The sequence below is a fragment of the Perkinsus marinus genome (assembly GCF_000006405.1).
Source record: "Perkinsus marinus ATCC 50983 genomic scaffold scf_1104296958712, whole genome shotgun sequence".
Classification (NCBI taxonomy): Eukaryota; Perkinsozoa; order Perkinsida; family Perkinsidae; genus Perkinsus; species Perkinsus marinus.
The window spans coordinates 1,577,534-1,604,768 of NW_003206658.1; the positions used below are offsets into that span (position 1 = coordinate 1,577,534).

The 27,235-nt window shown below is 49.2% G+C and overlaps 9 protein-coding genes across 9 annotated transcripts in view; 5 read left to right on the forward strand and 4 right to left on the reverse strand.

Moving 5' to 3' along the window:
* Pmar_PMAR011931 (hypothetical protein) overlaps positions 1-3,294 on the reverse strand; it is a gene marked incomplete at both ends in the record, with an annotated part of 5,036 nt that extends 1,742 nt beyond the window's left edge. The window contains 6 exons of the mRNA XM_002774013.1: positions 53-172; positions 221-279; positions 824-932; positions 1,423-1,621; positions 2,474-2,544; positions 3,196-3,294. Coding sequence (XP_002774059.1) covers positions 53-172; positions 221-279; positions 824-932; positions 1,423-1,621; positions 2,474-2,544; positions 3,196-3,294 — 657 coding nt within the window. The remainder of the gene's footprint in view (positions 1-52; positions 173-220; positions 280-823; positions 933-1,422; positions 1,622-2,473; positions 2,545-3,195) is intronic.
* An 830-nt stretch (positions 3,295-4,124) lies between these two features.
* On the reverse strand, positions 4,125-5,248 carry Pmar_PMAR011932 (ATP-dependent RNA helicase, putative; the record flags this gene model as incomplete). The annotated part of the gene is made up of 2 exons (XM_002774014.1): positions 4,125-4,855; positions 5,080-5,248. 2 exons carry the CDS (start codon positions 5,246-5,248, stop codon positions 4,125-4,127), a joined length of 900 nt encoding a protein of 299 aa, XP_002774060.1.
* Positions 5,249-6,140: 892 nt separating this feature from the next.
* Positions 6,141-9,113, reverse strand: Pmar_PMAR011933 (conserved hypothetical protein; the record flags this gene model as incomplete). Its single annotated transcript, XM_002774015.1, has 8 exons — positions 6,141-6,218; positions 6,268-6,494; positions 6,939-7,032; positions 7,085-7,216; positions 7,688-7,937; positions 8,012-8,446; positions 8,853-8,928; positions 8,972-9,113. 8 exons carry the CDS (start codon positions 9,111-9,113, stop codon positions 6,141-6,143), a joined length of 1,434 nt encoding a protein of 477 aa, XP_002774061.1.
* A 506-nt stretch (positions 9,114-9,619) lies between these two features.
* Positions 9,620-12,557, reverse strand: Pmar_PMAR011934 (Acyl-coenzyme A oxidase 1, peroxisomal, putative; the record flags this gene model as incomplete). Its single annotated transcript, XM_002774016.1, has 6 exons — positions 9,620-10,538; positions 11,045-11,181; positions 11,435-11,642; positions 11,693-11,869; positions 11,915-12,142; positions 12,379-12,557. 6 exons carry the CDS (start codon positions 12,555-12,557, stop codon positions 9,620-9,622), a joined length of 1,848 nt encoding a protein of 615 aa, XP_002774062.1.
* A 557-nt stretch (positions 12,558-13,114) lies between these two features.
* Positions 13,115-14,222, forward strand: Pmar_PMAR011935 (conserved hypothetical protein). Its single transcript, XM_002774017.1, has 6 exons — positions 13,115-13,251; positions 13,360-13,461; positions 13,506-13,832; positions 13,882-13,958; positions 13,997-14,074; positions 14,119-14,222. The coding sequence occupies exons 1-6, from the start codon at positions 13,123-13,125 to the stop codon at positions 14,201-14,203; spliced, it is 798 nt and encodes a 265-aa protein (XP_002774063.1). The 5' UTR covers positions 13,115-13,122; the 3' UTR covers positions 14,204-14,222.
* Positions 14,223-14,305: 83 nt separating this feature from the next.
* On the forward strand, positions 14,306-15,549 carry Pmar_PMAR011936 (hypothetical protein; the record flags this gene model as incomplete). The annotated part of the gene is made up of 8 exons (XM_002774018.1): positions 14,306-14,442; positions 14,487-14,651; positions 14,695-14,770; positions 14,927-15,001; positions 15,043-15,132; positions 15,176-15,242; positions 15,289-15,395; positions 15,445-15,549. 8 exons carry the CDS (start codon positions 14,306-14,308, stop codon positions 15,547-15,549), a joined length of 822 nt encoding a protein of 273 aa, XP_002774064.1.
* Positions 15,550-15,653: 104 nt separating this feature from the next.
* On the forward strand, positions 15,654-18,841 carry Pmar_PMAR011937 (RNA helicase, putative; the record flags this gene model as incomplete). Its single annotated transcript, XM_002774019.1, has 6 exons — positions 15,654-15,994; positions 16,044-16,839; positions 16,891-17,042; positions 17,098-17,465; positions 17,513-17,802; positions 17,855-18,841. The coding sequence occupies 6 exons, from the start codon at positions 15,654-15,656 to the stop codon at positions 17,930-17,932; spliced, it is 2,025 nt and encodes a 674-aa protein (XP_002774065.1). The 3' UTR covers positions 17,933-18,841.
* A 93-nt stretch (positions 18,842-18,934) lies between these two features.
* On the forward strand, positions 18,935-23,394 carry Pmar_PMAR011938 (hypothetical protein; the record flags this gene model as incomplete). Its single annotated transcript, XM_002774020.1, has 7 exons — positions 18,935-19,089; positions 19,324-19,493; positions 19,590-19,916; positions 19,969-21,305; positions 21,352-21,563; positions 21,784-23,236; positions 23,284-23,394. 7 exons carry the CDS (start codon positions 18,935-18,937, stop codon positions 23,392-23,394), a joined length of 3,765 nt encoding a protein of 1,254 aa, XP_002774066.1.
* Positions 23,395-23,480: 86 nt separating this feature from the next.
* Pmar_PMAR011939 (NAD-specific glutamate dehydrogenase, putative) lies at positions 23,481-26,959 on the forward strand (the record flags this gene model as incomplete). Its single annotated transcript, XM_002774021.1, has 1 exon — positions 23,481-26,959. The coding sequence occupies one exon, from the start codon at positions 23,481-23,483 to the stop codon at positions 26,925-26,927; it is 3,447 nt and encodes a 1,148-aa protein (XP_002774067.1). The 3' UTR covers positions 26,928-26,959.
* Between the last annotated feature and the right edge of the window lie 276 nt (positions 26,960-27,235).

A 27,235-nucleotide genomic window follows, 5' to 3' on the forward strand; every position in this document is an offset into this window, starting at 1 on the left:
TCCATTTTTGCATATCAACTCATACCAAAGAAAACACAGCAGCAATTCTCACCAGGAATTCCATACAGGGTCGGTCAGCGACTTGATACACCGCCAAAGTAAGCGTCCGCACTGACGTCCTCACCATTGCATCAGCGCTGTTATAAAGGCGTATAGGGACTGTGTAAAGAACCTTAACATACCACTCCTTGAGAACATCATAACAATAATAAACACTCACGAAATGATCACTGTGGAAGAACAGTGTGAGCATCTCCCGATCGAGGCGAAGGGCCAGACCTTTCACAAAGGTTATATAATAAGACAACAGTTCTTCATCTGAAGACCACTGACAAGGGGCGCCTGACAATTAACAACAAAAATGATGATGGACCAATTTTAATAAGGAGTAGCACTCATTTTCCATGTGTGTTACCGAAGGAGCGGTATTAACCAAACTTATGATATACCTGCGCATCTCTTCATCTCAAAAATAATATTATTTTTTCTCGTTTTTCTAACATAAAATTGAGTATCATGTACACTAATTTCTCCCATGAATCCGTATAGCAGTGAAAGAATTTATCGCCGTTTCCAAGTCACACAAGGTCTGTCTACTTCATCTACGACTAACATCAACATTAATGGTAATAGCAGTGTTGGAAGAATATATTTTCGCTTTCCTCACCTGAGCTCAAGAGGTTCCACACTAACTATAGTAGAAAAACCAACAAAATTTCCCAAGAAATTTCCTAAAAATTTCCGTATTGTCACCAACACGCGTAGTTGCCCATGTGCATATTCTCCTACTTATAAGGTTATTGATATGATCATTGCTAAATACATATATAAGGGGAAGTCCTGGTCCTCAGATTCTGAGTGAGAAGGCTCATAGTCTGCAAAAGTTGAATCTTCACAGCTACTGCTACTGTTGCCATGCTCAGCACTTCGACCTGAAATGAATCCAACGCAGATGAACCTAAGATATTCGTTATCCCACGAAATATGTCCCCTCAAACATGTATTTCATATTGGAGTTTCACCCTAGTGATATGAAAAAACACTAGTGAAAAATATATTTCACCCCGACTACTTCATATCACCGCGAAAATATCGCGTTTTTTACAAAGTATTACCCTGTGTGACACTATTATAGTGATAAGACAATCTACGGCTTACCTCGATAAACCAATAATTTGTCACCTCACACGATGAAGTTTCACCCTAGTGATATGAAAAACACTAGTGAAAAACATATTTACATTTCACTTAAGGTGGAAAACAATTGTAATACCGTTCATCATGAAAGCATATACATGGCACAATTTTCATGCAATACTACACAACTTCGCGTTAAACGAGTGAAACTCCACTGATTTAGATCGAAATACAAACTTCAGAATTAACGCAAAAACATAAATTTTCCCCATTTCCCCACATTACAAAACTGCTCAGCATATCCTTCTCGCAGAAGTAGTCGAACAGCTCCTGATGGTAATTCTGTTCACCCCATAGGAGAATCTCCGAGATCTCCCTGAGGTCTTCTACCAAACCCTCACACGCCGTAGCATTGAGACTGTCGAGGTCCTTCAGCCGTTCATTAATTCGACCGTGGATTTGCGCCATCTCAGATAAGCTGTGCCTGCACAGCACAAGAGAGATCTACAAAATTTCCATGAAGCTCCGAAAATTTTAGGAAAATTGCCAGAATATCCGGAAAATTCGAAAGAAATCGAGAAAATTCCCTATTTCTTTCCAATGAGATCGCCAGAAATACCCAAACAACCATCCAATTTCCTTCGACGAGAGCTTCATATCTCAAAAATTTCCTAGTGAATTGATTCTCAACCACAACCGAAAAATTTCAGAAATTTCCCAGAAAATCCGAAAAATTCCATAAAATTCTGCAAAAAATCCTAATTTCTTTCCAATGAGACCGCCAAAAAATACTCGAACACGAGAGCTTCATATCACAAACCCTCCCTATTAAATTGATTCTCGACCACAAATTCGAAAAGTCCACAACTGCCGATCCCTCCTACCGCTCCTCGACCGAATCATCGCTAGCTCTACTACTCCGATGTTGATATGATAATGATGTTGATTCTTGACCACCCGTTGCATACCCAAAAATTCTTCCAAGGACTGACATAACACATACAGGGAAAAGTCTACGTAAAATCAGAAAATTTTCCCGATTTTTTTTTTTGCGGAAAAAAAAATTATACACTTCTGAAATGCTAAATCATACGAGTCGCAAGATAAACGTTAATCAATCTCAACCGAAGTGACTACTGAACCCAACAAGTCTAAAGATAATAGGAGCAATATATTTGTACAGTAACGTGTATATCAGTGAAGTTTCACCGTTATACTCAGTGAAAACCCCAATATTCGCGCTATGCAGTCGTTTGTGAAATATGTTTTTCACCATTAATACGTATGAGGAACAACGTTGAGTTTGCTGATACTCTAACTATTAGCAGTTGACGACTTCAGAGCAGCCATTTCCCGATATTTCCGCTTGCGCCGTTTGGACTCTTTTATTTTATCGTCAAAACCGACCTGACCATAGAAGGCAATAAAAAGTTGTCAAACACTTCGTGCTACCTCCCGTGTAAATTTGATATGCAAATGTGAAAAATGTGAGTTATTCCTCGAGATTAATAAGAATCGATGTGAAACTATGTCGCACATATAATGGAGTTTCCCAAGTTTTACGTGAAGTAGCGTAATACTCCATGTGAAAAACGCGATATTAATTGCATTTAAATTCTTTGCGAATTACCCGGAAAGAATCACCCCACTTCGCGCGTTTCTCGCAAAGTGAACTGCGAAAAATGTTTTTCATATCACCGTTGAAACTCCAATGTGAACACTACTACTGTGATTAAAGTAACCTCTCGAAACTGTGATAGCGACAACTTGTTCACTATCATTTCTCCTCAGAAAATACCGCACTTTTTCCACATTTTTATATCAAGTTGACATGCAATAGTCCTTTTACTCACTACAACAGTTAATCCTCCAAAATCATTCACCGTAATATTTTCATAGTATAAACTACGCCGTGCAACTTCAATTTTCTTATACGAATTAGTATAAGAAACCTTATACCCCGAACTTATACCTTATACTTTTATATATATTCCAATTTATCTTATTATAATTTTCTTCAAACTAGACTTTTTCGTATTCCCTTCTACCCTTAATTACCTCAAACAACAACAGCTCAGCTTCCTGTACAGCCTTCGACGTCTTCGTGAGCAACTTCAATATTGTCGCGTCCTCATCCTCGATGTCTAGCTTTTCCATAGTGACCTGATATTGTGACTAAACGCAGGCATCCATTCAGCTTTGAGAAATAACGTCCCCCAGAGTTTGATAACAATAGGGAAAATGATGTTGCTAATATGATGATGGCATTTACATGGGAAACTACTTGAAGTATGTGTTCCTAGCCATACGTGGAAAGAATTCAAAATTAGTTTCTCCCCGGGAAATTATAGGTTTACAAGTTGGAAAATCGCTCATAAGGCGGTTTATTTAAGTATTGGAGAACAAACGGCAACGATGGTGGTCTTGAACTCGTGGAAACGACGACATATACTATACCAACTCTATATGGAGGATTCAACACCTGTTATATTCTTACACTACGATGCACTAAATTCACTAATACCAAATTTGCGTCGTAAAAATATGCCCATTAACGACTATTCTGGGAAATTCTTGTTGGTTTTCGTACACTTTTTCACAGTAAAAAATTATACTGTTGCTTTGGAAACTCCCAAGCCCGAATGAAGTTTTCCAACGCTTCCTCAGAACTTTCATATTGCCACCAACACATGTGCTCAACCAGACGCAAATTTAACCACACAGCGAACGTCGAAGATGAATTAGATTCCCTATTACTCCCATACGTTCTTCCACACTTTTCACCAACTTCACATCTCCCTCAGTGACGATACTAACAGCATCCCCTTTCCTCCCTGCCCTAGCTGTTCGACCAGCCCGATGAACGAAGTCCTCAGGACTTGTCGGAAGCTCATAATTGAGTACAACTCCCACTCGGGGGATGTCCAAACCACGACTAGCAACATCGGTCGCGACCAACACTCGCACTTTGGCATTTCTGAATTTCCCTAAAGAAGCCGTACGTCGCCTTTGGTCTTGAAGACTGTGCAAGCGGCAACCGAGACCCCCAGTTTCTCGAGAGTAGAAGCAACTAGTTGGCAAGAGCGGAGCGTAGCTGTGAAAATTATCATAGTATCCTCGGAAAATTCATGACAGACCAAATAATTGAGATAAGCCATTCGCACCATCGCCGGTACGAACACATATCGCAGCCTCAAATTCGTCGGTAGGTCACTGCTGGGGTTTGCGTCCACCAATGGCATCGAACTCTCCCCGTATCTTTTCTGCAAAGCCATTACGTTATCCGATAAAGTAGCCGTGAATAATAGGGTCTGTCGGTTGGCCTTGCCCGGGAGGGCCCGCATTGTATCAGCAATAGAAGTCTCGAATCCTGATCCCGATACCAACAATCTGTCAGCTTCATCGAGCACGAGGAACTCAGTGTGGGCGAAAGCTTCCACGAGGGAGGCATCGCCGTTGAGGATCTCAGCGAGTCTTCCGGGGGTGGCAACAACGATATGGGGGCGATCGTGAATTGCCTGTATTTGCGGCAACAGGCTGGTCCCTCCTACGATGCATGAAATACGACCGTCAATTGGCTTCGACAGCGCCTCGAACTGCTCGGTTATCTGGACAGCCAGTTCCCGCACCGGAGTGAGGACAACTGCGAAGACACCAAAGGGGTCCTTGGAGAGCCTTTGGAGGATGGGCAGGGCGAAGGCGGCAGTCTTACCGCTACCTGAAACACGCGACGATGAATTTAGATGCATGGGAAACTTTACTAAGAATTTGATATATTATTAACTTCTCATTAACACGCTCGTTTGCATCGAACATTCTCATAATTTCACTTCGAATGAGATTGAAAATACGCAACTCTCTACAGATCTTCCGAGGTCTGTGATGATGCAGTGAAATTAGTAAATACTCGAGTGGCAGCCCATAAGGAGGCAGCAGTGGTACCTGTCTTGCTGGCACCGACAATATTCTTGCCGTCCAGAATAGCAGGAATAGCAAGTCGCTGAATCGACGTGGGTTTGGTGATTTCCAGACTACCACAGACATCTACGACCCACTGGCTGAGACCGAGGTCTTTGAAGGTCTTGGCTTCTCGCCGGCTTGAAGACATCATTCAAAGGAGAATACGACAAGCTGGAAAAGTTCGAGACGGGTAAAATGCATGGTGCCGGGATCGATCCCGGGTCACCCGATTGTCAAGTATGAACACTCACTCATAACGAACTTAGCTGTAGAGAGTTTCCCGTAGATCACCAGAGAGGATAGGCAAGGCGGGCGCTTTTACGTCACCGGTTGGGCATGCGTGCAGACTCGTGACCAATAGTAACACAGGTGACTTGTGTCCAGACAACCACGATGCCAGTCATTCTTCACCCCTTTCATAAACCGTTAAGTCCTCGCTCTCATCCAGTCTCGCGTTCGTGCGTTTGTCCAACTCGGAAATAACACAAGGCGTGGTATAAAAAGGAAAAGTTACCTTTCTAGAACAGCATTTTCTCAAAGGTGATGATACATAAACAACGTACTCTCAAGACAGACATATATCAAAGGGTGACACATACGATAAAAACTCTCGTCATAACCATTACTCGTGGCTTAGGGCCGGAAAAATGCGATGCTCTGCTCGATCTCAGTGCTGTAGCACTCGCGTAGTAACTACAAGAGGCAACCATTTAGCATTGAGGGATATCGTCCCCCAAAGTTTGATATCAATTGGGAAAATGATGTTGCTAATGTGATGATGACATTTACATGGGAAACTGATTGAAGAATGTGTTCCTAGCCATAGGGGGAAAATTCAAAATGAGTTCCCCCCGGAAACATTATAGATTTCTGGCAAGGATGTTGCTAGGTGTTGTAAACCTTCGAAGATTTCTCTTTTGTGCGCCTGAGTAACATCTTACTGCAAAAGTGCTATACTCGCTTTGATTATCATAAGTTTCTTATACGCCTATAGCGTAATACTTTACGCCTAGCAACACGCCTGGTTTCTTGATATTTCCATGTTAACTACAATGGCTAGATGCTCTAAGACTCACCTCGGCATCAACTGTGGCTTCATCAGTGCAAATAGTGGTGCTCATCTGGCAAGAGGATAAATTCATTCAAACGATTATACATGGGTAATCTCACCCGTCCGTTATAGGTGACAACAGTAAACGTTTGTGGATAGCTGACGTAACACTGCAACCCAACGATTTCCCTTCCACACACTGAACGGACATTCCGGGGACCTCGGACGTTGGTCACTGTGAGGGTTTTCCCCAGTAAATAACGCCCGCCGCAAATCGATTGAATGAGAAGTGGACGAAATAACGGCAAGTTCATGAAAAGCCCACAGAAACGTATGAATACTCTACCTGAACAACAACAACAACAACAACAACAACAACAACAACAACAACAACAATCCTCGCAGCGCAAACACCAGTGCAGACGCAAACAAGCTCTCTGTAATACACTCCTAATGTCACTATTTTAGTGACACAGGAATATACCAAAAAAAGAGGACAAAAACAAACCATTTGACTCCGCAGTTTCCAAAGACTTTGTGATCATCCAGTTACCACTGCGCGAGAAAATCCGTTACGATGACCATTTCACTGGAGAACCGCGAATGCCAATTCCCGAATGAATATAGTGACAATATTCGAGGTGATATTCCTAAACTTGATACACGGTGAAGCCTTGATTCTCCACGACTTGTAATGGGGTAAATCGACATTCACGCATGGGTTTCCAAATTGTTCCTTTTTTTCATCATCAGAAATTCTCTCACTCATATGGACACAGGTCTGACATACCAAAAAGGAAGGCGGGAGAAGACTTGAGCCGGCCGGTCTGCAGCTGAGCATCTCGTATCCTCTCGCGAACGTCTGCGTGCAAGGACAACGGCACCTAGCAAGCAGCGCGCACATCCAATATTCTGTCAATCTATACCACACCTCACCGAAAAGACCCAAGATTCGTTCCCCCCACCCCCAATCCTTGGTTTATCATTCATAGACCTCATATTAGCCGTAAACTGGAAGCCCATACGCAACGATGCGGGATCGCCAATCTCTTTCCCGTTCTTCACCGCCTGAGATGACATAACCAGTAACCTTTAGTAAACCATTCTCAACGTATTGAGCTTTGAAGCATTCACCATGTATTACGCGTTATAAAGGAAACTTTCAATTGACCTCCTCAGACACACTGTTATCAACATCAACACTATCCCGATTCTTATCAACAGTCAGAGAGCTCAAGCATTGCAAGAAGCCAGTGAATCACATGTCAAAAAACTGCAGTTTACATGTTTCTGTAACTTACAGCTTGTGTGGTCACAACAATTTCCAAAAGTTTCGGAGAAATTGCAGATGATCAACTACGTGTGTTGGTGGTAATACGGATATTCGGAGAAAATTCCAAGACATTCTTCTTGGTTTTTTTTCTACTTCTACCCCAAGTCGTGCTCAAATATCTTTAATATAGCTCCTGAGCCCAGCCGGAGAAAGCAAATACATATTCCAACACCGTTCCGTAATGCTCAACTGTAAAGAGCTCTCACCTCAGCAAGCAAATATCGTCGAGCCGCGCCCGCCAGCAAGGCCAGAATCACGTCATTGATTTTAGCCCCGGTCGCTCGAGAGACAACCTTCAGATCTTCCACAGACACTTCCTTCCCGAAACGAACTTCCAAACGTCCACGTCTCGAGAATGTTGGATGCAAACTCGTATAAGAATCGGGTAGAACGGAAAATACCAGAAGCATATAAATTGCCCATGGGATGAGCTTCAGCCACTGCCACAAGATGCATCTGAAAGTCAAATCATAATCACCTACGAAAAGTGGGCGAAAAACTCCGAAGAATGGACGTTTTTCCCCACTCACAGTCCGGATGCAAGCCTTGAAGTCTTCGAATTCACATCATCCTCAGACAGCCTCGACGACCCATCACCAACACCGTTCGCCGACCCCCTCAATTGCGTATCGGGCATTGGATCAGTGAGCTCCAATAGAGCCATAATACTCGAGAAGCCATCAGCTAAGGCATGGTGTAGCTTGCTGACTATAGTAGTATTCCCGTCCTCTCCTTGCACCAAGACGAACTTGATGGGAGGCAGATGCTCATCAAAAGGCGTCGTCATGATCCTCTCGACGACCGTCTCAACCGCACTCATACTCTGAGGACGCTCCCTGAGGACGTCATCAGCCTTAACTTCATCGACGATTGAAAGGACATCAAAGTCCTCGCCGAGATCCTCCACATTGTAGTGTACATCCAAGCCCAAGAGCGAAGGACTGCTGTAGATACGGGAACGATATCTGCCAAATATGAACGTTTACAAGATGGAATTGTGACTGAAGCTGATTGGTTGAGGAGAACTGTCAATACAATAGGACGCCATTCAACTTCGATGGTCACAGTGTAGGGTGACGTGTGTTGGTGATAATATGAAAATTCCGAGGAAATTCCAGGAGATTATGCTTGCTTTCTGTACACTTCTACCCGAATTAGTCTGTAAACTCCTAAGCTCAGCTAAGGAAAGCGAACATATATTCCTCCAACACTGCACGTGAAATAAAAGGCGAGCACTGTATAGTAAATCAATGCAGGTCTTCCGCACCAACATACGCGAATTCTTTCTGTCAAAAATATAGCCATAGCCGTCCTAATCTACACTTAGTCCCTATGAAAACAACAATGCACCAACCATCCCATCGTTATCACCGAGGATAGCGGTCAGTGACACGCTCCTTCCACAGCTTGGCGAACTCCTCACGAGATACCCTTCCATGAGAACCAACTAAAGACACATCAGCCTCTAGAACTAAATGGTTTCACCTCACCAGCTGCCCTAGTATGCATACAGCAGCCTATGTTCAAGCCATGACCGTCAGTCTGGTCCTCGATAGCTGCGAGAAAGTTGGACTCAAATGAGAGCTGTCGTTTCAATCTAGGCATCTTCGCACACTCGGTTTGGTGTACCATCGAAATCAACAAAAAATGACAACTGAGATTCATCATCACCCCATGCTCCTGGCCGGAATAAGCCCTCATGAAAATGTCTTCATTCACCATAACAATCTTCAAGGTTTCTCCAGTGATCTCCCACCTGTTAAGCGTAATTCTCTTCTCTCGGATGTCAAACTCAGGGAATTCACCTCGGACAACATACTACCTGGACCTCGACACTTAACGTTTTTTTCATCAGAAACCACCACCGAGCTCATCGCCCATCAAATCGTATCCCATCCTCCCCCGAGCAATCAGTATCAAACATATCGAACGGCTCCTTCTCCTCTTGCCCTACTTCTTAGACACTCCACTGCCGTGTTAAGCACGACTTTATCGACCGAAGGCGCCTATGACATGATTGAAGCCACGCTGAGATACTTGCATGGCGCGAACTACACGGAATGTCTGCTATGTCGTGGCATTGTGATATTGATAGCCTCAACACAACACAGCATTAGAAAATAAGAAACACAATATTATCACAATTTGCTCTGTCGCATTATCATGACCTTCCGTACCGTCTCTGGCACTCCTCTTGACCACGACGCCTTACATGCGTCCTCGAACAAGGCCTCATACACCTTCCCATCCTTCCTCCCCAACGTGGACCCCAGCAACTGTTGATCCGAAAACTCAAAGGCATCCACTAATGCCAGAGCTGCTGGACGGAGTTCTTTCACCAACGCAAGCAACTCCTTCACACCATCTCCACGCGGGGTCAACTCCGGCAATAAAGACATCCCAGAAATCGGCATATACATAATGCAGTATGCATAGACTGATACCAACTTCCGAACCAAATCGATCGCCTCACAGTCCGGTTTCAAGGCCGCTACTTTTTCCACACGAGAGTAAGCCCAGTTGGCCAAGACCCATTCACAGTAAGCCCGGGCTGCGACGATATCATATACACTGCTGCTACGATCACAGGCTGTAGCATGGGCCCGTTGGGCACGACCTCGCAGCTCTACGAGGGGTAGCGTCCACGGGACTTCATCACCCAGGATGGAATCTGCAGGGAGGCTTCTCATCTTCCGTCCAGCATACGAGAGTAGAACTTGAACGTCTCCCTCGGCCGTCACGCGCCACAAATTATCCAAGCTAATCCTCGCGATCCCACTGTTGATCAAGTAGCCATTTCCACCACAACAACGACGAAGGTCCTCATTTAGGTCAGCAGACAACGCGCACGCCACACCCTTCAGCGCGCCGACGAGCCATTCAGATTGTCTATCAACACCAGCGTCAATGAGCAGCCATTGACCGGCCAGTTTAAGCACGTAGGCCGAAGCTATGCCTCGTAGTAGCCTCATAGCCTGAGCATCGTGATCGATAAGCCTGGCCTCCTCCCCAATGGGGGTCAACGGGGATCGACCCTGACGACGTACGTGAGAGTACCTAGTCACAAATGTTTCCCCCCCAAAACCCATCTAGCTTCGAGAAATAACGTCTCCCAAGATAACAATGGGAAAAATGTTGCTAATGTGATGATGACATTTACATGGGAAACTGATTGAAGAATGTGTTCCTAGCCATACGTGGAAAGTTCAAAATGATTTCCCCACGGAAACCTTATAGGTTTCTCGATAATTCCCCGATGCCTCCTATAAAACGGCATATTCGATGGTTGCAGGTGGAGGTCGTCTTCAAGAGGAAATGTTGTACACAAGTGCCCGTCCTAACTTTTGCATTCTTGTTTGCTTTCCTTGCTAGCCCAGCGTGTGCTTTATGACTACTGAAGTTTCACCCGTTTCACCTCGAGTGGTGTGATACTCTGTGAATAACCCGATATTCGCGCTATACAGTAGCCGTGAAGTATGTTTTTCTTATCACGGATGATACTTCACTATATTGATAACAAATTAGGAACCACTTGTTATCCAATCTCAAGCGTCATGCCCTACCTGGTAGCAATAGTAGCGGCTTTAGCTAGGACCCCTCCCGATAAGGCTATCCACGCAGCTCTGGTGGCCACCATAGACGAATGCTCCAGTCTAGTATTCGCTCTGGGGTTGCTGATGAATTTACCATTTTTCGTAACCTGCCAAGAACCTTCATACACATATCATTACGAGGTCATACTGTCCCATAGGGTCGGTCGTGTGCGCTATACACAGTGTTGGACTTCGCCTTCGCTTTCCTCACTAATTACAGGATTTTATATACGACTTCCAGTAGAAGCGTTCAGAAACCAACCAAAAATTCCCAAAAGTTCCTCAGAATTTTCATATTATCACCAACGCATGTAGTTGACCATGTACACATTTCCCGTCCTCCCAGTAGTCCCCACCCACCTCCCCTTTGCCGGCCAGTAGAGCCCCTAGGGGCACTCTGAGGTTGTCGAGGCGCATCCAACCCGAATCATGAGATTCCTCCCCCATCTTAGGGCCAAGCTCCCCCAGTTGAATTCCCGGTAAAACACGATGGTTCGTATCTCGTAACGTGATGATGAAACCGGCCACACCTTGATCGCCATCCTCAGGCAGGACCAGCCTCGCATAGCTGAGAACACAGCATCGCATGCCAAGCCGTAGTAGCATCGACTACCCTACACTATAGCATGCGTGGCGATGAGGGCCAGCCCCCCAGGCCACCATTTAGTAGCAGTAAGAGTAGGAGTGCTCAACAGGAAGTGAGCCTCACCGTCATCACCATCACCAGCAATAAAGGTAGCGGTCGTCGCGAGGCCCTTCACATTAGAGCCGTGACCCAACTCAGTTTGACAATATCTGCCAACTAGATTGACACTACCACTTTTATCAATGGGGACTTACGAACCAACGACTTCCATCGTCATCACTTTGGGTATCCATTCGCGTCTTTGTTTTTCCGACCCTTGCCCTACTATGGCTTGCAAGAAGGGCACCATCGAGTCCCACATCCCAGAGCTATGCGGAGCTATCTCGGACATCCACACAACCTCGAGAGGGTCTGCCGCTGGGGTCATGCCAGAGCGGGGTAGGGCTTCAGTGGGGGCTGATGTGCTACTATGGAGATGGGGTCTGAACGGGTCATGCAAGGGTGCCACTCAGCGGAGTTCAGAGTGGGGGGGAATACGCACATGGCCAACTACATGTGTTGGGGGCAATATGGAAATTCCGTGGAAATTTGAGAAGACTCTTATTGGTTTCTGTGCACCGAATCCGTATGTAAACTCTTATGGGCGTGGAAACTATCGAGCTCAGCTGAAGATAGCGAGCATACATTCCAACACCAGCGGAGCCACTGTTGAGTTTACTTGTGCAAATGGAAGAACCTCCTCAAGGCCTCAGCAGCGCGTTCATCTCTACTCATGTTGCGATCCGTGTCGGGGTCCACCTCGAGACGGTCAGCCAGACGGCTCATCCAACGACGACGCCGCTGCCTGCGGGGGTCAAAGCCGTCCAGTAGGAAGGAGAGAGACTCCGTCAAGGACATGTAATGGGAGGTGAAGTTTGATCACTAGGGATGCGACAGCGATGCGTGTGCTGCCAAGAGGGATGACACTACAACATGCGATAGCCTTCTACTGTGATTACGAGAAGGTTCAACAGCTGCCCGACCACAACAGGAAGAACGTAGGGTTAGTTTTACAAACAATACTAGAGTAGACTGAGTGTATGTCACTACAAGGTAATACACCGTGGAAGTAGTGCTTTAGGATCAGTTGCGATGAGATGAAATGCTGTGGGAGATACGACGATTATGCGCGAGTAAAAAATTCCAAAGCTTGGAGAAATTCACCCATTTGAATAATCGTTCGGTACAGCCTGTGACATCCAGCCGGCTCGTTACGTCGTGGACGTAGGTCCAAGGAGTCTTCCCTTGGCCCAACCTGCTTCCTTTCGCCCCTCAGGAGTCCTTGCCAGGGCTTGGTGTTTCTATTCCCTTCGCGTTTGTTCAGTGAGTGTTCACTTAGCGTGTCAGCACTGGTGGCGCCCTAGGGTGGGAATTCGGAGACCCTTCCTACTCCCTAGCCTTACAAGTGGTTTCCTTGTGGACCATGCTGACCCGATTTTCATCATCACGCCTGTGTGCAGCTGGTGTGTCGAAACTGCCTGAGGTTAACATATACCAGTACGAGATCTGCCCCTACTGCAACAAGGTGAAGGCCTTCTTGGACTGGCAACAGGTACGAGGGTCAGGTGGTATCTTTGAAACCATAGGATACTAGGTTGAGGTGGTAAGATACGGAATAGGTCCGTTTGAGGCACGTCTGCTTTTCACTTCACCTACTCAGGTCCCTTACAAGACCATGGATGTTAATCCTCTTACTAAGGGGGAGATTCGATTTAGTAAAGATTATCGGAAAGTCCCCATAGCGTTCATCGATGGTGTCCAGGTAGTTACCCTCTACCTATTCCCTTTCATTGGTTCTCCTTTTAGGTCAATGACTCTGCCGAGATCATCAAGAAGCTCGTCGAAGTGCTGGGCAGAGAGAACGTCACCAAACAGATGCAAGACGCTGAGATCAGCAAATGGGTGGACTGGACTGACAACAAGCTAGCGGTGTTACTTTTTCCCAACCTCACACGAACGTTTGGCGAGTCGTTCGAGGCCTTCGGGTACATTATGAACATACCTCATATGTGGTTACCCATGAAAATGGTCAATCGTCTCCTTGGGGGTTGGGCGATGTGGATGGCCAATGACAAGATAAGGAAAAAGTACGACATTGACGATGAGCGAGAGGACCTCCTCAAATGCATCGACGTAAGAAGCCCTTGTCACATGCCATTATCGATTTCCTACTCGACCCTAGGAGTGGACACTCGACTTGGCAGCGAGGGGAGGGAAGTTCCACGGAGGCCCCAGCCCTGACCTCGCTGATGTTGCCGTGTAAGTTGCTGCTAGCTGTGTTGTCTAGTGTGATGTAGGTATGGATGCATAAGGTCCCTCGAGGGCTTCACCACACACCATTGGCTCCTCAGGAACCACACTGACCTCCTCGCTTGGTAGCGGTAAAGGTAGAGATAGAGAAGTCAAGGGCTTATTCCAGGTACAACAGGATGTTCCGGGCAATGCCCAAGTCCAGTCGAGTCGACCGTGTCTTTGACACTCCGATTAGAAGTTCGACTGCATGACGCGAGATTGCGGGAGTTTTTTTGTGTCAAACTTAACATGTTTCGGCTTCTGGGGATCTCTTGTGTTTCTCGAGCGTATGCGTGCTAGACATCGTTGTTCCAATGCCTGCAGCACAGCGATGGAAGTGCCGCCTGTTCTTCTCTCGAATCGACTTGGCTCAAGAGAAGGCTGAGGTACTTCGTCTCCCTCATCCTAGTGATGGCAAGCCGGCTAACTTCCTCGTCACTTTTAAGGGCAGGTAAGGCCTTTGTTGAGCCTGTGTTCTTGTTGGTGGTGGTTTAGGTTGTTCGAGGTCAACTCCTTTGAGCGAAGTGGGTACAACCGAGGAAGTATTTTTGTCGGCGATGATACCCTCGTTCGCGATCCTCATGTCCTTATCGGGACGGAGGTGCCGCCCGTGTCGATTCTACTACCGTTGTTAATGGCTCAGGAGAACAACGTGGAAAGGTTGGTGGGTCTGGGCTGATGAAGGCTTTCCTCTAGTTGGTAGGTTTGTGTCTTTCACTGACATAATCCTCAATGCTAGCACTGAGTACAGTAACTGCAGGGAGGCCTTCAAACACATGGTATGATCTATCCCTCCTCGTTTGAGCTCTTCTCAAGGTTAAGCTGTGTCGGGTGGAACTCGAGAGGCAACTCGCTTGCGTGTGTGAGGTGAAGACGGTCTCAGCAGAGGTAGCTGCTGCGCCTATTGCCGTCACTATCATCCGGCCCTTCTGCAGGACAAGGTGTATCGGTTTAGCATGGACCGGTTGGTGGCTTGGCTTGCTGTTGTTGTTCGGAAGACAACTGAATACGTAGGGCCTTGGGTTGGTCGTTGGTACTGCTGTCTCCACAGGCCATGTCATCTGACCTGTATTTCACTGAGGTTGGTGAGTGCGCTACAGAGGAGCTGAAGAAGGAGAGGCTAACGCGATTTGTTTGTGAGGTATGAGCTAAGGCATGTGTGAGTGGTACCGGCATATTGCCAGTTGTGCTATCATTTCGCGATCGGCAACGCTGACCTCGTGGCTAAGGTTGGCCAACGACTGGGCGTCGGTGAGTGACAGTAGCACCTTCACGACTCTTTGTTGGTATCTGTTAGATGTATCGCAAGCCTTGATAGCATCGCCTGTGAAAAGGTCGAACCTTCCTGCTCCTTCTGCTGAGGTAGCCGCAACAATGAACCAGAAACGGAATAGGCAGAGTGAAGTGAGCAGTGCTCGATGGGAGGTTTGATGAGGACCATCGGTGTCGACAGGCCAACAAGGTTGATGCTAAGCGGGCTCGGTTGGAGCAAGCGGCCAAAGGCTGTAAGAAAATATCTTCGTTTTTTACGAAGGTCCCCAGCAAGAGCAGTCATTAGCGCTGGCACATGCCTTATCGAATTAGTTTCATGCTTTATTCCTCTTCTTCGTATTTGTGTTGATCTGATTTCGCAAGCTCCGTGTAGGTTTACTCCTGTGTATAATGTTTGACGCGGCCTCATCAGCTCAGAACGCTCAGGGTAATCCCTCACCTCAGTACCAGCAAGCCTACCTCTATCATCAGCAACAGCAGCAGGCTCAGCCGATGATGAGTACCAAGGCTACTGCTGGCAATAGCAGTCCCAGCGAGGAAGCCACTACGTGTGCTCCCTCGGTCCACACTGAACCCTCCACACCGCCGAGCTCGTCTGCGGATCCTCTGTCCCAATTCGCGGCCACTGCTCCCGACTATTCTGCCTATGCTGCTCAGGCTGTGAGTAACTACGGCCGAGTTGGTCATAATGGCGCCAACTATGGTGGATACGCTCCAGTTTATAATAACGGGTGAGTTTGAATCGGTCTGATGGCACTCATTATTTTCTTCGTTCTTTAGCCCTCAATATGACCATACTTATGCTGGCCAGAACGGCTCCTTCGGCAGCTACCCTGGTGCCTACGGTGGAGCCTATCCTGGCATGTACAGCGGCTACTATGGGCAGTATGAGGACCAGTTGGGAGCAAGCCTTATCCCTATCAACTGGCAGGACACTCAGCTCGTTGAACTGCGCAAGAACTTCTATGTTGAAGATCCTCGTGTGGCGGCTATGACTCCTGAGGAGGTCGATCAAGTTCGTCGCACTCTTGATATTGAAATTCTTCGCGGTGAGAACGTCCCCAACCCGATTCAGACTTTCGACGAAGCCTGTCTTCCTGACTACATCCTTAAGGAGATCAATAGGGCTGGCTTCGAGAAGCCTACGCCTATCCAGGTCCAGGGGTGGCCGGTTGCTCTATCTGGTAGAGATATGGTTGGTATTGCTGAGACGGGTAGTGGTAAGACCCTGGCCTTCATGATCCCAGCTGTTATCCACATCAACGCCCAGCCCTACCTCCAGAAGGGTGATGGTCCCATCGTCTTGATCCTAGCACCTACTAGGGAGTTGGCCCTTCAGATCAAGGCCGAGTGTGATAGGTTCGGGAGAAGCTCCAGAATCACCAACACGTGCGTGTACGGTGGCACTCAACGTGGGCCCCAGGCTAGGGCCCTCCAGAATGGTGTTGAGATCTGCATCGCCACGCCTGGCCGTCTCATTGACTTCCTGGAGTCCGGCACTACCAACCTCAAGCGTGTGACCTACCTGGTCATGGACGAGGCTGATCGTATGCTCGATATGGGATTCGAGCCGCAGGTGAGCTCGAACTCGCCGCTACGAACTGCGATAAACTGTATATGGTTTCAGGTTCGCAAGATCGTGTCCCAGATCCGTCCGGATCGTCAGACCCTCATGTGGTCGGCGACGTGGCCTAAGGAGGTGCAGCATCTGGCGAGAGACATCTGTAACGAGGAGCCCGTCCTGGTCACTGTCGGCCGCTCTGGTCATGCTTGCCATAAGTAATTTCGGGGGGGGGGGGGTTTCTCGACTCTATAGACCTTTGGTCATTCTCAGTATCCAGCAGTACGTGGAGGTCGTTGAGAACAATGTGAAGCCGGAGCGTTTGCTGGCCCTTATGCAAGCGGCCTCAGCTGCTACCGGTGGTGGCTGGACTGCCAAGACCCTCATCTTCTGCGACACTAAGCGTGGCGCCGATGATATCACTCGTCTCCTCCGTCGTGATGGGTGGCCTGCTCTGTCCATCCATGGTGACAAGAAGCAGAGTGAGCGCGACTGGGTCCTGAACCAGTTCAAGACCGGCAGGTCTGCGATCATGATTGCGACTGATGTTGCCAGCAGAGGTCTTGATGTGAAGGACGTGAAGTATGTCATCAACTATGATTTCCCCGGCACCATTGAGGACTATGTTCATCGTATCGGACGTGAGTCGACCCGATTTGGTCCTATGTTGTGTATGGCGCGGTCTTAGGTACTGGTCGTGCTGGAGCTAGCGGCGTTGCTTACTCGTTTTTCTCGCCTGACAAGGGCAAGTTGGCCCGTCAACTCGTCAACTGCCTGCGTGAGGCCAATCAGTCGGTGCCCGAGGCCCTGGAAACGATCGCGTTCGCTAACGACCGCTCTAACAGCGGTGGTAAGGGTCGCGGTAAGGGCAACTACGGTGGAAAGGGGCGTGGGTTTTATGGTAAGGGCAAGGGACGTTTTGGCAAGGGCCGTGGTAAGGGTAAGGGCATGAACTTCTCTATTACTGGAGCCAACTCGGTAGGTGTTTTCGGCTGTGGTGCGGTTGTGATTTGTTTGTCATTGGCTTCAGATCCCTGTCGGAAACGCGGGTCCGAGCAAGGGTAACGGTCCGAGATATCAAGGTTTTGATAACGCTGGGATGCATTAATAGGGCACCTCATTGAGCTCCTCCTTTCGGTATCTTCATCATCATCATGGCTGAGTGGCCGCTGAGTCTGATGGTTACTACCGTCTGAAGTGAGGAACTCCTACTTTGTCCGACTATTTCGGTAGAACTGCTGTATATATACCTTCTTGGTTGCTATTGTCCATCTTATATCGAGTCTTAATGGGTTGCATTGTAATGTTTCTCCCCGTTCTTACTCGTTTTTTGTGGTATTGCTGCTGCCAATTAACGTCATTATTATATTCATAATCCTCGACTTATGTCCACGACTAAGATCGTAACGATTCTCTTATGATCGAGTCACATTTATTTGCCCAACCGGGCCACGCTATTTGCTGTCTATGTTCACACCTGATGATGGTTGTTTTCCTAGTGGTTGAGCAGCTGTACTAGATCGATAGTAGCTTTCAATGAGGTTTATCACCCCTTGTTCACGTCCTTTCTGGTCTCAGCTCTCCACCACCATTACTGCTGGTGCTGGCAGTAGCAACATCATCGTCATCATGATGTTACTAATTCTTAGTATTTTGTCTCTCGCACTCATCGAGTACCCATCCCTATAGTGATGGCGAATTTGCTTTCCTTATCGTAATTCGGCTGCTGGCTCTCTATTATTCGGTCGTTGATACAAGTTTTGCGATCTCACAGACTGGGCTCCGTGAGGCCGGCAAGAGCGCAGTCACGAATTACTGTTATTATCGTTTCTGATTCGTGTGGTATTCGATGAGCCTCCTTTCTCTACCGTTGTGGTAGAAGGAGCGAAGGCAGCAATAGCGGCTGTAAGCAATAGGGCGTTTGTCGAGGTTGATTTCACCGATAGCTTTAATGACGTGCACCTACCGTTTTAGAGGACGACACTTATTCATCACCTCTTATTCAATTTCCTCACTGAAAAATTCGATATACATACAAATGCTTGGTCCGAGTTGTAGTCGCTTTCAATGGTGGGTTTCGGGTGGTGATCAGTGTGTCTGTTTGGCCACGATGTCTTTAACAGACGACGCGAGGATCGATCATGTGGTGGTCGGGTACGCCGAAAAGGTTGTCGACAGGTTCCCAGTCGGGAGCTTCGATAGCAGCCTTAGACCAGTGGCGGCGGTGGCGGGACCATTAGGGGAAGAGGGAGATGCGGTTGTATGGTAATAAGGGTCGTATGTAGCCCTTGCGGGTCTTAGGAGGTCGTGGACTTTACAATAGTGGCATATTGAAGCGGGCTTTTATTAATTCCATCCGCAACCGGAAATCGGTTCTCCTATCGCATTTCGTTGGGATGCTTATGGACAGCGAGTACCATGGAATGGTTGGATGAATCGAATTCGCCTGGCGGTGTTCACGTCTGGTCGTAGTTGTCAGTTGACGTGAGTATTTTTCAGCTCCTACCCTGGGTCCTCTGATAAGGCCACTTGTCGTGTAGCAGTCTATCGGGCCTGCGAGGACGGCTCGTCACAACTTGTTCACGCAGTTATCGTGAATATTCCTCGAGAGGTCGTGGAGGGTACTAGGGTCACTCACATGGCGAGTCAAGTGGATCGCAAGTCCGGTGGTAAGTCTACGCCCTAGTCGGGGTCCTCTGGGTTTCAGTGCAAGTCTACGCTACGATTGCCCTGTACATCGATTTCTGGACTCAGGCTGATTTCAGGTATTGCGTTCAGCCTTCTGACGGCCTCGTCGGTCGTCCTGTCCCTCAACATCCCCCCTCGATTGCACCGGTCGGACTCTGTCTGGATCAACCGGCTCGCCTCTCTATCCCAGCGTGTCACCACTGTCGCTGGTCTAACTGGGCCGGCCACGTCGTTGACCCTTCTTGGTCCTGGATGGGCTGCCATTGGCTGTGCTGATGGGAACGTTACGTTGGCTTGGCTCTCTACTTGCGATGACGGCCAGGAAACACCGAGTTTGTGCGAGAAGAACCTCGGCCTTGTTGCGCGGAAGAGTGTCTGGTCCAAAATGACCGGCATGTTCAGAAGTGAGCTCTCTCGTGCTCAGTGCGGTCGGGAGAAGTTGGGCGTTCTCTGCAGGTTCCCGTTCGCCATCAACCGTCTCGGCTGCGGTGGTGGGGTTGGTACCGCTTCCCAACCAAGAGCTCCTCTCTGTCACTGCTGATGGTTGCTGTCGCCGATGGTCCGAGCCCCTCTCTGGTTACGCTGGCACTCCGCCTGCGAGCGAGACTAACCTTGAAATATGTGGCGGCATCGTCGTCAGCAACTTCTATGGGGAGGACCTGCCGGGGTCTCTGGCGGTCGGAAGGCAGGATGCTGCGGGGGCCTGGATTGTGAGCATCCTCGAAATAGACGAGGATGGGTCCATGACCGAGGGCTCCTCGATAGACCTGCCCCTCCAGCCGGGGTCAGACCTACTCCGGCTGTGTATTGGTGACCAACAGCTACTCGTGGTTGCACAGAGCCCCGACAACACGGTTGAGATTCTGGTCGGTGATATCTCGCCCGAGAATGGTGGGGATGGCGCCGTGGCCGGCTTCACAGTGTGCGCCACGTCTCAGCAACAAGGGAAGCGGAAATTGGAGCTGGCCAGAGGCGTCACTGTTGCTGACCTTGAGGACCTTCGAGCCTCCCATGGTGGTGAAGCCGTGTCAGAGCTCTGTTCACTGCTGCCTCCGCCGCCGTTCCCGGTATTCTATGTAGCCGATAGCTGCTCCAACGCCCTCAGTAGTCGGGACTTCTCAGTGGCATGGTGGACTTGGACGCTAATCTCGCTTGGTTCTGAGAGCTCTCCAGAATCCATCTTTGCTAAACTGAATGCGGGGAAGAGCGTGTCAGCGGTACACGCCTTGGCCAGGAGCCTGCTACCGTGTATCGATGCAGCTGGGGACGAGAAGAGAACTGCCGTTGGGTTTGTAGGAAACTCCTTCCTGGTCACCACGGCACATTCAGTAGCTGCTCTGAGACCCGTCGACGATCTTTTCGAGGAGAGTCTCTTGAGGTTCGGCATGGGGCATTTCCTGGCTTGTGGAGGGGCCGAGGATCTTCTATTGACCGACGAGGAAGCATCGGATCCTCAGCGGCTCTGCTCGGCGGCACTCATGGCGGGAGCTCTGACTGTGACGAACACTACTGTATTATCAGCCCTCGCTGCAGGTCACGTCGAGTCTGTGGTAGAGGCTTGTGCGGCGGCGCTCAACTGTGACGATGCGGGCCTTCGGATGGTCGGCGAGGCTTCGAACCAAATTCGAGATCTCGAGGGAGCTGCTCGCGAGGTCGAGGTCCTGATTGCCTCGACTCGGCATGTTCCCAATGAGGTCCTTGCTGGGCTCGCCATTTGGACTGAGTGGGCTTTGAACAACGGCGCACTGGACAGCCAGTGCGGCGCAGCAACGGTGGAGGAAATTCGAGGATTGGTAATAGCCGTCCACTGGAGATAATTGGGGTACTTCTTTGGTTCAGCACGAAGTCGTTTTGGGTGAATTGCACGCCTCGCTCACCCTCGAGCTCGCCGTGGACACGTCTGCTGTTGTGTTGCGGTGTGGCACTGAAGGGCTGACGAGGGAGGAGCTTTTGAAGCGCCTGATGGAGTATCCAGTGGATGCCAAGGAGGTTTTGATACCTCTGGCGATCCTCCTCCGAGGTGGCAGAGCAGAGGGCTACGTCAAAGCTAGGTAAACTGGTGTTAATTTCGCTCACTCCTTTACTGGGTGTAGCTCTTCTCAGTAGAGCTCGGGATTTTCCTTCCCTACTGTGAAAGCTCACATGCAATTTCGGGTAGAAGAGTAGAAACCAACAAAAATTTCCCAAAATTTCCTCGGAATTTTCATATTATCACCGACACATGTGATTGTCCATATACGTATTCCCTCACACGGTAGTCGATTGCAATAGGTCGATCCTGTCTGACGCCGACAGCTGTACTTCCGAGAAGCTAGCATACGTCCTGAAGCTCCTGACTGGTGTATGTGTTGATGCCCATGGGCCCCTCTCCTCCGTGTTGGGCTCTGGTGGCAGCCTCCCACAACACTGCGTGAGGCTGTGTTGTCAAGCTGGATTCTTCGAGGCCGAAGTGACCTTTGCCAAGCTGCAGGGCATTGATGTGGCCGATTTGTTCGATCGGGCTCTGGAACTTCACGACTGGGATACGTGTTTGGAGGCACTCGCCGAGAGAGCCACTCCTGAACGGCTGTCAGCGATGGCTCGAGAGCTCGAGCGTTGTGGTGAACTGGGGTGGCTTATGGGAGCAAGGACTGAGAAAAGCGCTGCCGAGGCTGCTACTGCGGAGAAGCTCCTCGATGTCATTGTCTCGTCCGCGAGGCCCGAGAGTGTACGAGAGCTGGAGCAGTTGTGGGCCGTGTTGACCAAAAGCGGCGATCGAGAGCATGCGGCAAGGCTGGCTATCAGGGGGTATATTGACTATGGCGGACGCGTGTGGATGCCGGAGCCTCCTCGGGGCTTCCTTGCTGCGGACTGTACTACCCCTCCCGGTGAGATTCCGTATGAGCTTCGGCAACCTGAGGTTGTGGAGTTGGTGGAGAACTCAGAGCCAGAGGTTGTTCTGTCAACGTTGGATCGGTTGCAGTGCCAAAAGAAGACCTTGTTGTTGGCCAAGACTAGTCTGAAGCGCATGAGTTCCCCCCGGGGAGTGTTCGTTGCTCTCCGAAGTGGCGAGCTAGCTGCTGAAGGATCGAGGTTCCTCTTTGTCGACCCTGCCTGGGTTCAACTCAGACTCCGCTACGTTTCGCTCTACTCAGCGGTGGTAGAACTCACCCATGTGAGTGTTGGCGCTGTTGACCCATGGCGTCTCTGTCGAATAGGCTCATCCTTGGGTCTCCTGAAACCGGCTGTGGAATTGGCCCGTTTGGGTGGGTTGGACCCCTGGTCCTCCTGCTTCTTGCCATTCGTGGAGCTCATACGACGGAATGAGGGACCGGCCCTTTCGAGAGAGGATGGAGAGCCCTCGTTGATGCGATATGCCTTCACAAGGTTCGACTCTGTCTCGCCTCTACAGTGCGATGGCAGTATCACCGAGGCACTGTGGTCGACCCTACTGCTACTGGCCAACAACGATTCTTACTCGCTCGCCCACGCGCTTGTCTATTTGCTCCGTGTTGAGAAGTCAGCAGTCCCCGAGGATTTGGTGACCAAGTTGGAGGAGCTCGACTGGTTGGCGCTACTACGAGCCTATATGGTTACCGGCCAGCTCCGCCAAGCCGCCGATCTTGCCCTGCAGCAGGTCGACGAATGGGAGCCTCAGAACAAGAAGTCGCCTATGGATTTGGCATTAGTATTACAAGTGATGGAGGCTGTGGATGTCGCTGTTGAGCAAGGAGACGATGAACTGGTAGTCCCCACCGTTTTGTCGTTGTCTTTGCTCATGTGTATTTGCAGGTGTCCGAGAGAGACGGTCTGGCTGAGGCTGTCGAGGGTCTGAGGGACCGCTTACGTATAGATGATGAGAGAGCAGTCGGACTGGCTAGGCTCGGTCCTATGTCCTTCTGAGTATGATTTCCCCAGCTCTGTTGTGTGTGGTGTTTTACTGCTCATTTCACTCCAATCGTCTTCGTTCAGTTCGTCTCTGCAAGGCTATGGTGCATCAAGGCGAGGAAGCTCCTTGTACCTACAATGTTAGTGCTCTGCTCGAGGCCTCTTTTCGTGGTGATGTGGATGGCATGAAGGCTATACTAGCTGCTAACCCCACTATGACGGTCAACGATCAGGACTACGACAACCGCTCGCCTCTGCACTTGGCAGCTGCGGGGGGTCGAATTGAGGCGGTGAAATTTCTCATTGAAAGCGGTGCCGTCCTGAAGACTGATCGCTTTGGTATGCTACCGCTCCACGATGCTGTCATGAACGATCATCCGGATATTTGCGATATGCTGGCTGGTCTGGATCTGTTCGATGCTGATGGCATGTGTTATCTATCCCCCTCCCAGCTGGAGCTCCTGAAGGATCAACTGGGCTCTTACAGCGCTGAGATCAGCTTGACGGTTGAGGAGTTGGAGGCAAAAATGAAGGAGATTTTTGGTATTATTCTCAAGGAAGGTGTTTTCGCGGCGAGAAGATTGTGGATAGAGATTCAGTACTATTTTATTGACCTCGGTTTGCATCCTAAGTATTTCAAGGACTTCACCAGCGCCCAAATCGCCAGGCATATACATAGTCTGCTGGCGGCCCGGAAGATTGCCCAAACTACCAAGTCCGACTTCATCCACTTCGAGATCGAGGAACCCGAGTCGGCGTTTTTCCTGGCTACGTTGGATCCGAGCAGGGTATGGGAGACTGAGCGCAAGGTTGTGAACTACATCTCCCATTTCCGCAGTGATGATGCCGTCTCTATGGTTTTCATGCGCTCCGGTAAGTCGCCGAATCAAGATGATGGAGGTATGCCTCTGGGAATCTTCATTGTGAACAAGACACATTTCCAGCCTGGAGTCATCGAGTCGAAGGGCGTAGCTGATGAGGAAAATATAAAGGTGGTGGCGAGCGAGAGGTTCCTCCAATCTAAGACTGAGGAGAATCAGCAGTTCTACCAGTCGCTGGTGCATGAGACCATGGCCACTCGGAATGCGGTCGTGAGAATTATCGAACCGCCCTCGCACATGGTCACCAAGGCTGGAGCCAAGATAGTTCAGTTCGCCGCCTACGATGCTGAGCGCAGAGGCAGGGTTTACCTACTAGAAGTGAATGAGTGCCTGAGATCTCACGATGTTATGCCCAAGAGAATGTACGTCGAGAGCTTCGCTAACGGCATCGTCACCTACCACATGTACTTCGACCCGGTCTCTACCGTGGACGACCTCGAGAAGTTGGCGCAGACGCTGCGTTATGCTAGCCACTTTAAGCACAGTCCGAAAAAGTCGGCGCTGGTTTGGGATTTGGTGTTGAAAAATGAGATTACGCCGGAGCATGCCATCTATCTCATCTCGGCCGCCAAGTTCGTCTTTTCGTTTTTCCCCAAGGAGACTCACGAGTACCTGGACTTGGTCGAATTCTTCAAGTCCAATCAAGCTATGAAGAGCAAGCTGGACGAGATGTTTTTGCAGACTATGTCCAACTCCATCACTTATGAGCGCATCTACGACGCGCTATCAACTCATTATGCTCTTACTTTACCGATGTTTGAAGATTTCAGCAAGATCGCCACGGGTGAATGCAAACCCTTCCACAACGATGAGTTGGAGAGAAGAATCGACGAGGAAGTCTGGTCAAGGTTTGACGGGAAGATCCTGAAGACTCTTCTTAAGCTCAACGCCCATCTGCAAATGACCAACTTCTTCAAGGCTGGCACTGCTGCTGCCATCGCCATGAGGTTTGACGGCCGAGTCGTGTCTGACCGTCCCAAGAGTCTATTCCCGGTTATTCCGCATGCAGTGTATTTGATTGTTGGCCGCAATTTTTACGGTTTTCATATAAGATTTCGCGACATCGCCCGTGGTGGAATCAGAATGATATTGTCGAGGAACCGGCAAGTCTACAGTAAGAACTGTGCCACTTTGCTCGAGGAAAACTACAATCTGGCTTTGACGCAGCAGCTGAAGAACAAGGATATTCCCGAGGGCGGGTCTAAGGGGACCATACTGCTAGACTTGGACGACCAACATCTGCAGACGAGCGGGAGAGATGCCTTCAATAAGTACATCGATGCTCTGTTGGACTGCATGATGTGTGAGGAGACTGGTCTGGCATCGCACTTGTCGAGGGAAGAAATACTCTTCTTCGGCCCTGACGAGAACACCGCCGGGTTTATGGACTTGGGGGCTTATAGGGCCAAGGCGCGCGGATACCCCTACTGGAAGGCGCTAACCACGGGCAAGTCGACCAAGCTTGGCGGGGTACCTCATGATAAGTACGGTATGACCACCAACTCGATACATGAATATGTGCTGCAGCTGCTGGACGCCCTTGACATTCAGGAATCGTCGGTGACTAAGGTCATGACTGGTGGCCCCGACGGAGACCTCGGCTCCAACGAGATACTCATCTCCAAGGACAACACTATCGCCATCTGTGATGGCTCCGGTGTTCTCTACGACCCGGAAGGGCTCAACAGGGATGAGCTTACTAGATTGGCTCGAGAGAGGATTCCGGTCTCGAATTTCGACCGCAGCAAATTGTCTGCCAACCCGAAGTCTTTCTTGGTTACGGTTGATGATGCTGATGTTACTCTGCCGAACGGTCAGCACTTCAAGACTGGCGTTGAGGTTCGCAATACCTTCACTTCACTCGAGTACTGCTCGGCTGATCTATTCGTCCCTTGTGGAGGCCGCCCAGCTACCGTCAACATGGGCAATGTGCAAGACATGTTCCATCCTTCGACCAAGCAGCCGAAGTTCAAGTTCATCGTTGAAGGCGCCAATCTCTTCTTCACCGACGATGCCCGCCGAGTTATGGAAGATGCTGGTGTGCATCTCTTCAAGGATTCATCGACGAATAAGGGGGGTGTCACCTCGTCAAGTTTGGAGGTGTTTGCTGCTCTCTGCATGGCACCCAATGATCACGAGAAGAACCTCACTGTGAAGGATCCGAACAGCGACCCTCCGGAGTTCTATGAACAATATGCGCAGGAGATTATCTCGGTCATCCGCCACAACGCGAAGATGGAGTTCAACGCTATTTGGACTGCCAACCATGAAGTGATGGCTGCCGACGGCTCTGGTTTCATCAACAAAATTGATGCTAGTGCCATGCTATCGAGGAAGATAAACCACTTGAAAGCCTACATCATGGAGGTCCTCGAGACGGAGGAGCCGGACGATCAGTGGATCGTTCGTGCGGTGCTAAGGCGCTGTGTACCGAGACTGCTGTTGGTGCATTGTGGACTGGACGGTATCTTGGAGCGCACTCCCGAGGCCTACATCCTGGCTATGGTCGCCACTTGGATTGCCAACACCTTCGTCTACAAGTTTGGGCTCAACTCCAGTGAGTTTGCCTTCTATCAGTTTATGCGATCGTTGGAGGAAAGCAGTGGAGGGGAGGTCACGCCTGCGAGCATGGAGAGGCCGCGTCATCTTGGCTCCTTCAGTCTCTGATTATCATTTGAGTAATTTCCTATTCGTAGCGGATCAGTTTCCGTAGTATTTTCCCGATCAATATGAGCACCGCGTTGGTAAACATTGGTGAAGAAGTTCATCAGATGAAACATTGGCTCGAATCGACTTGATGGAACCAAGCGAAGAGGGTTTGCGGATGCGAATCGAAACACAGCGAGCGCCCTCACACTTTTGTTGATGGTTCATAGGGTTGAATGTCATTCGCGAACTCATAATAGCGTTGAGAGATCTTCGAGCCGTGTGACGGTATAATGCCGGTCTTACCAAATCTCACGACGGGTGATGGC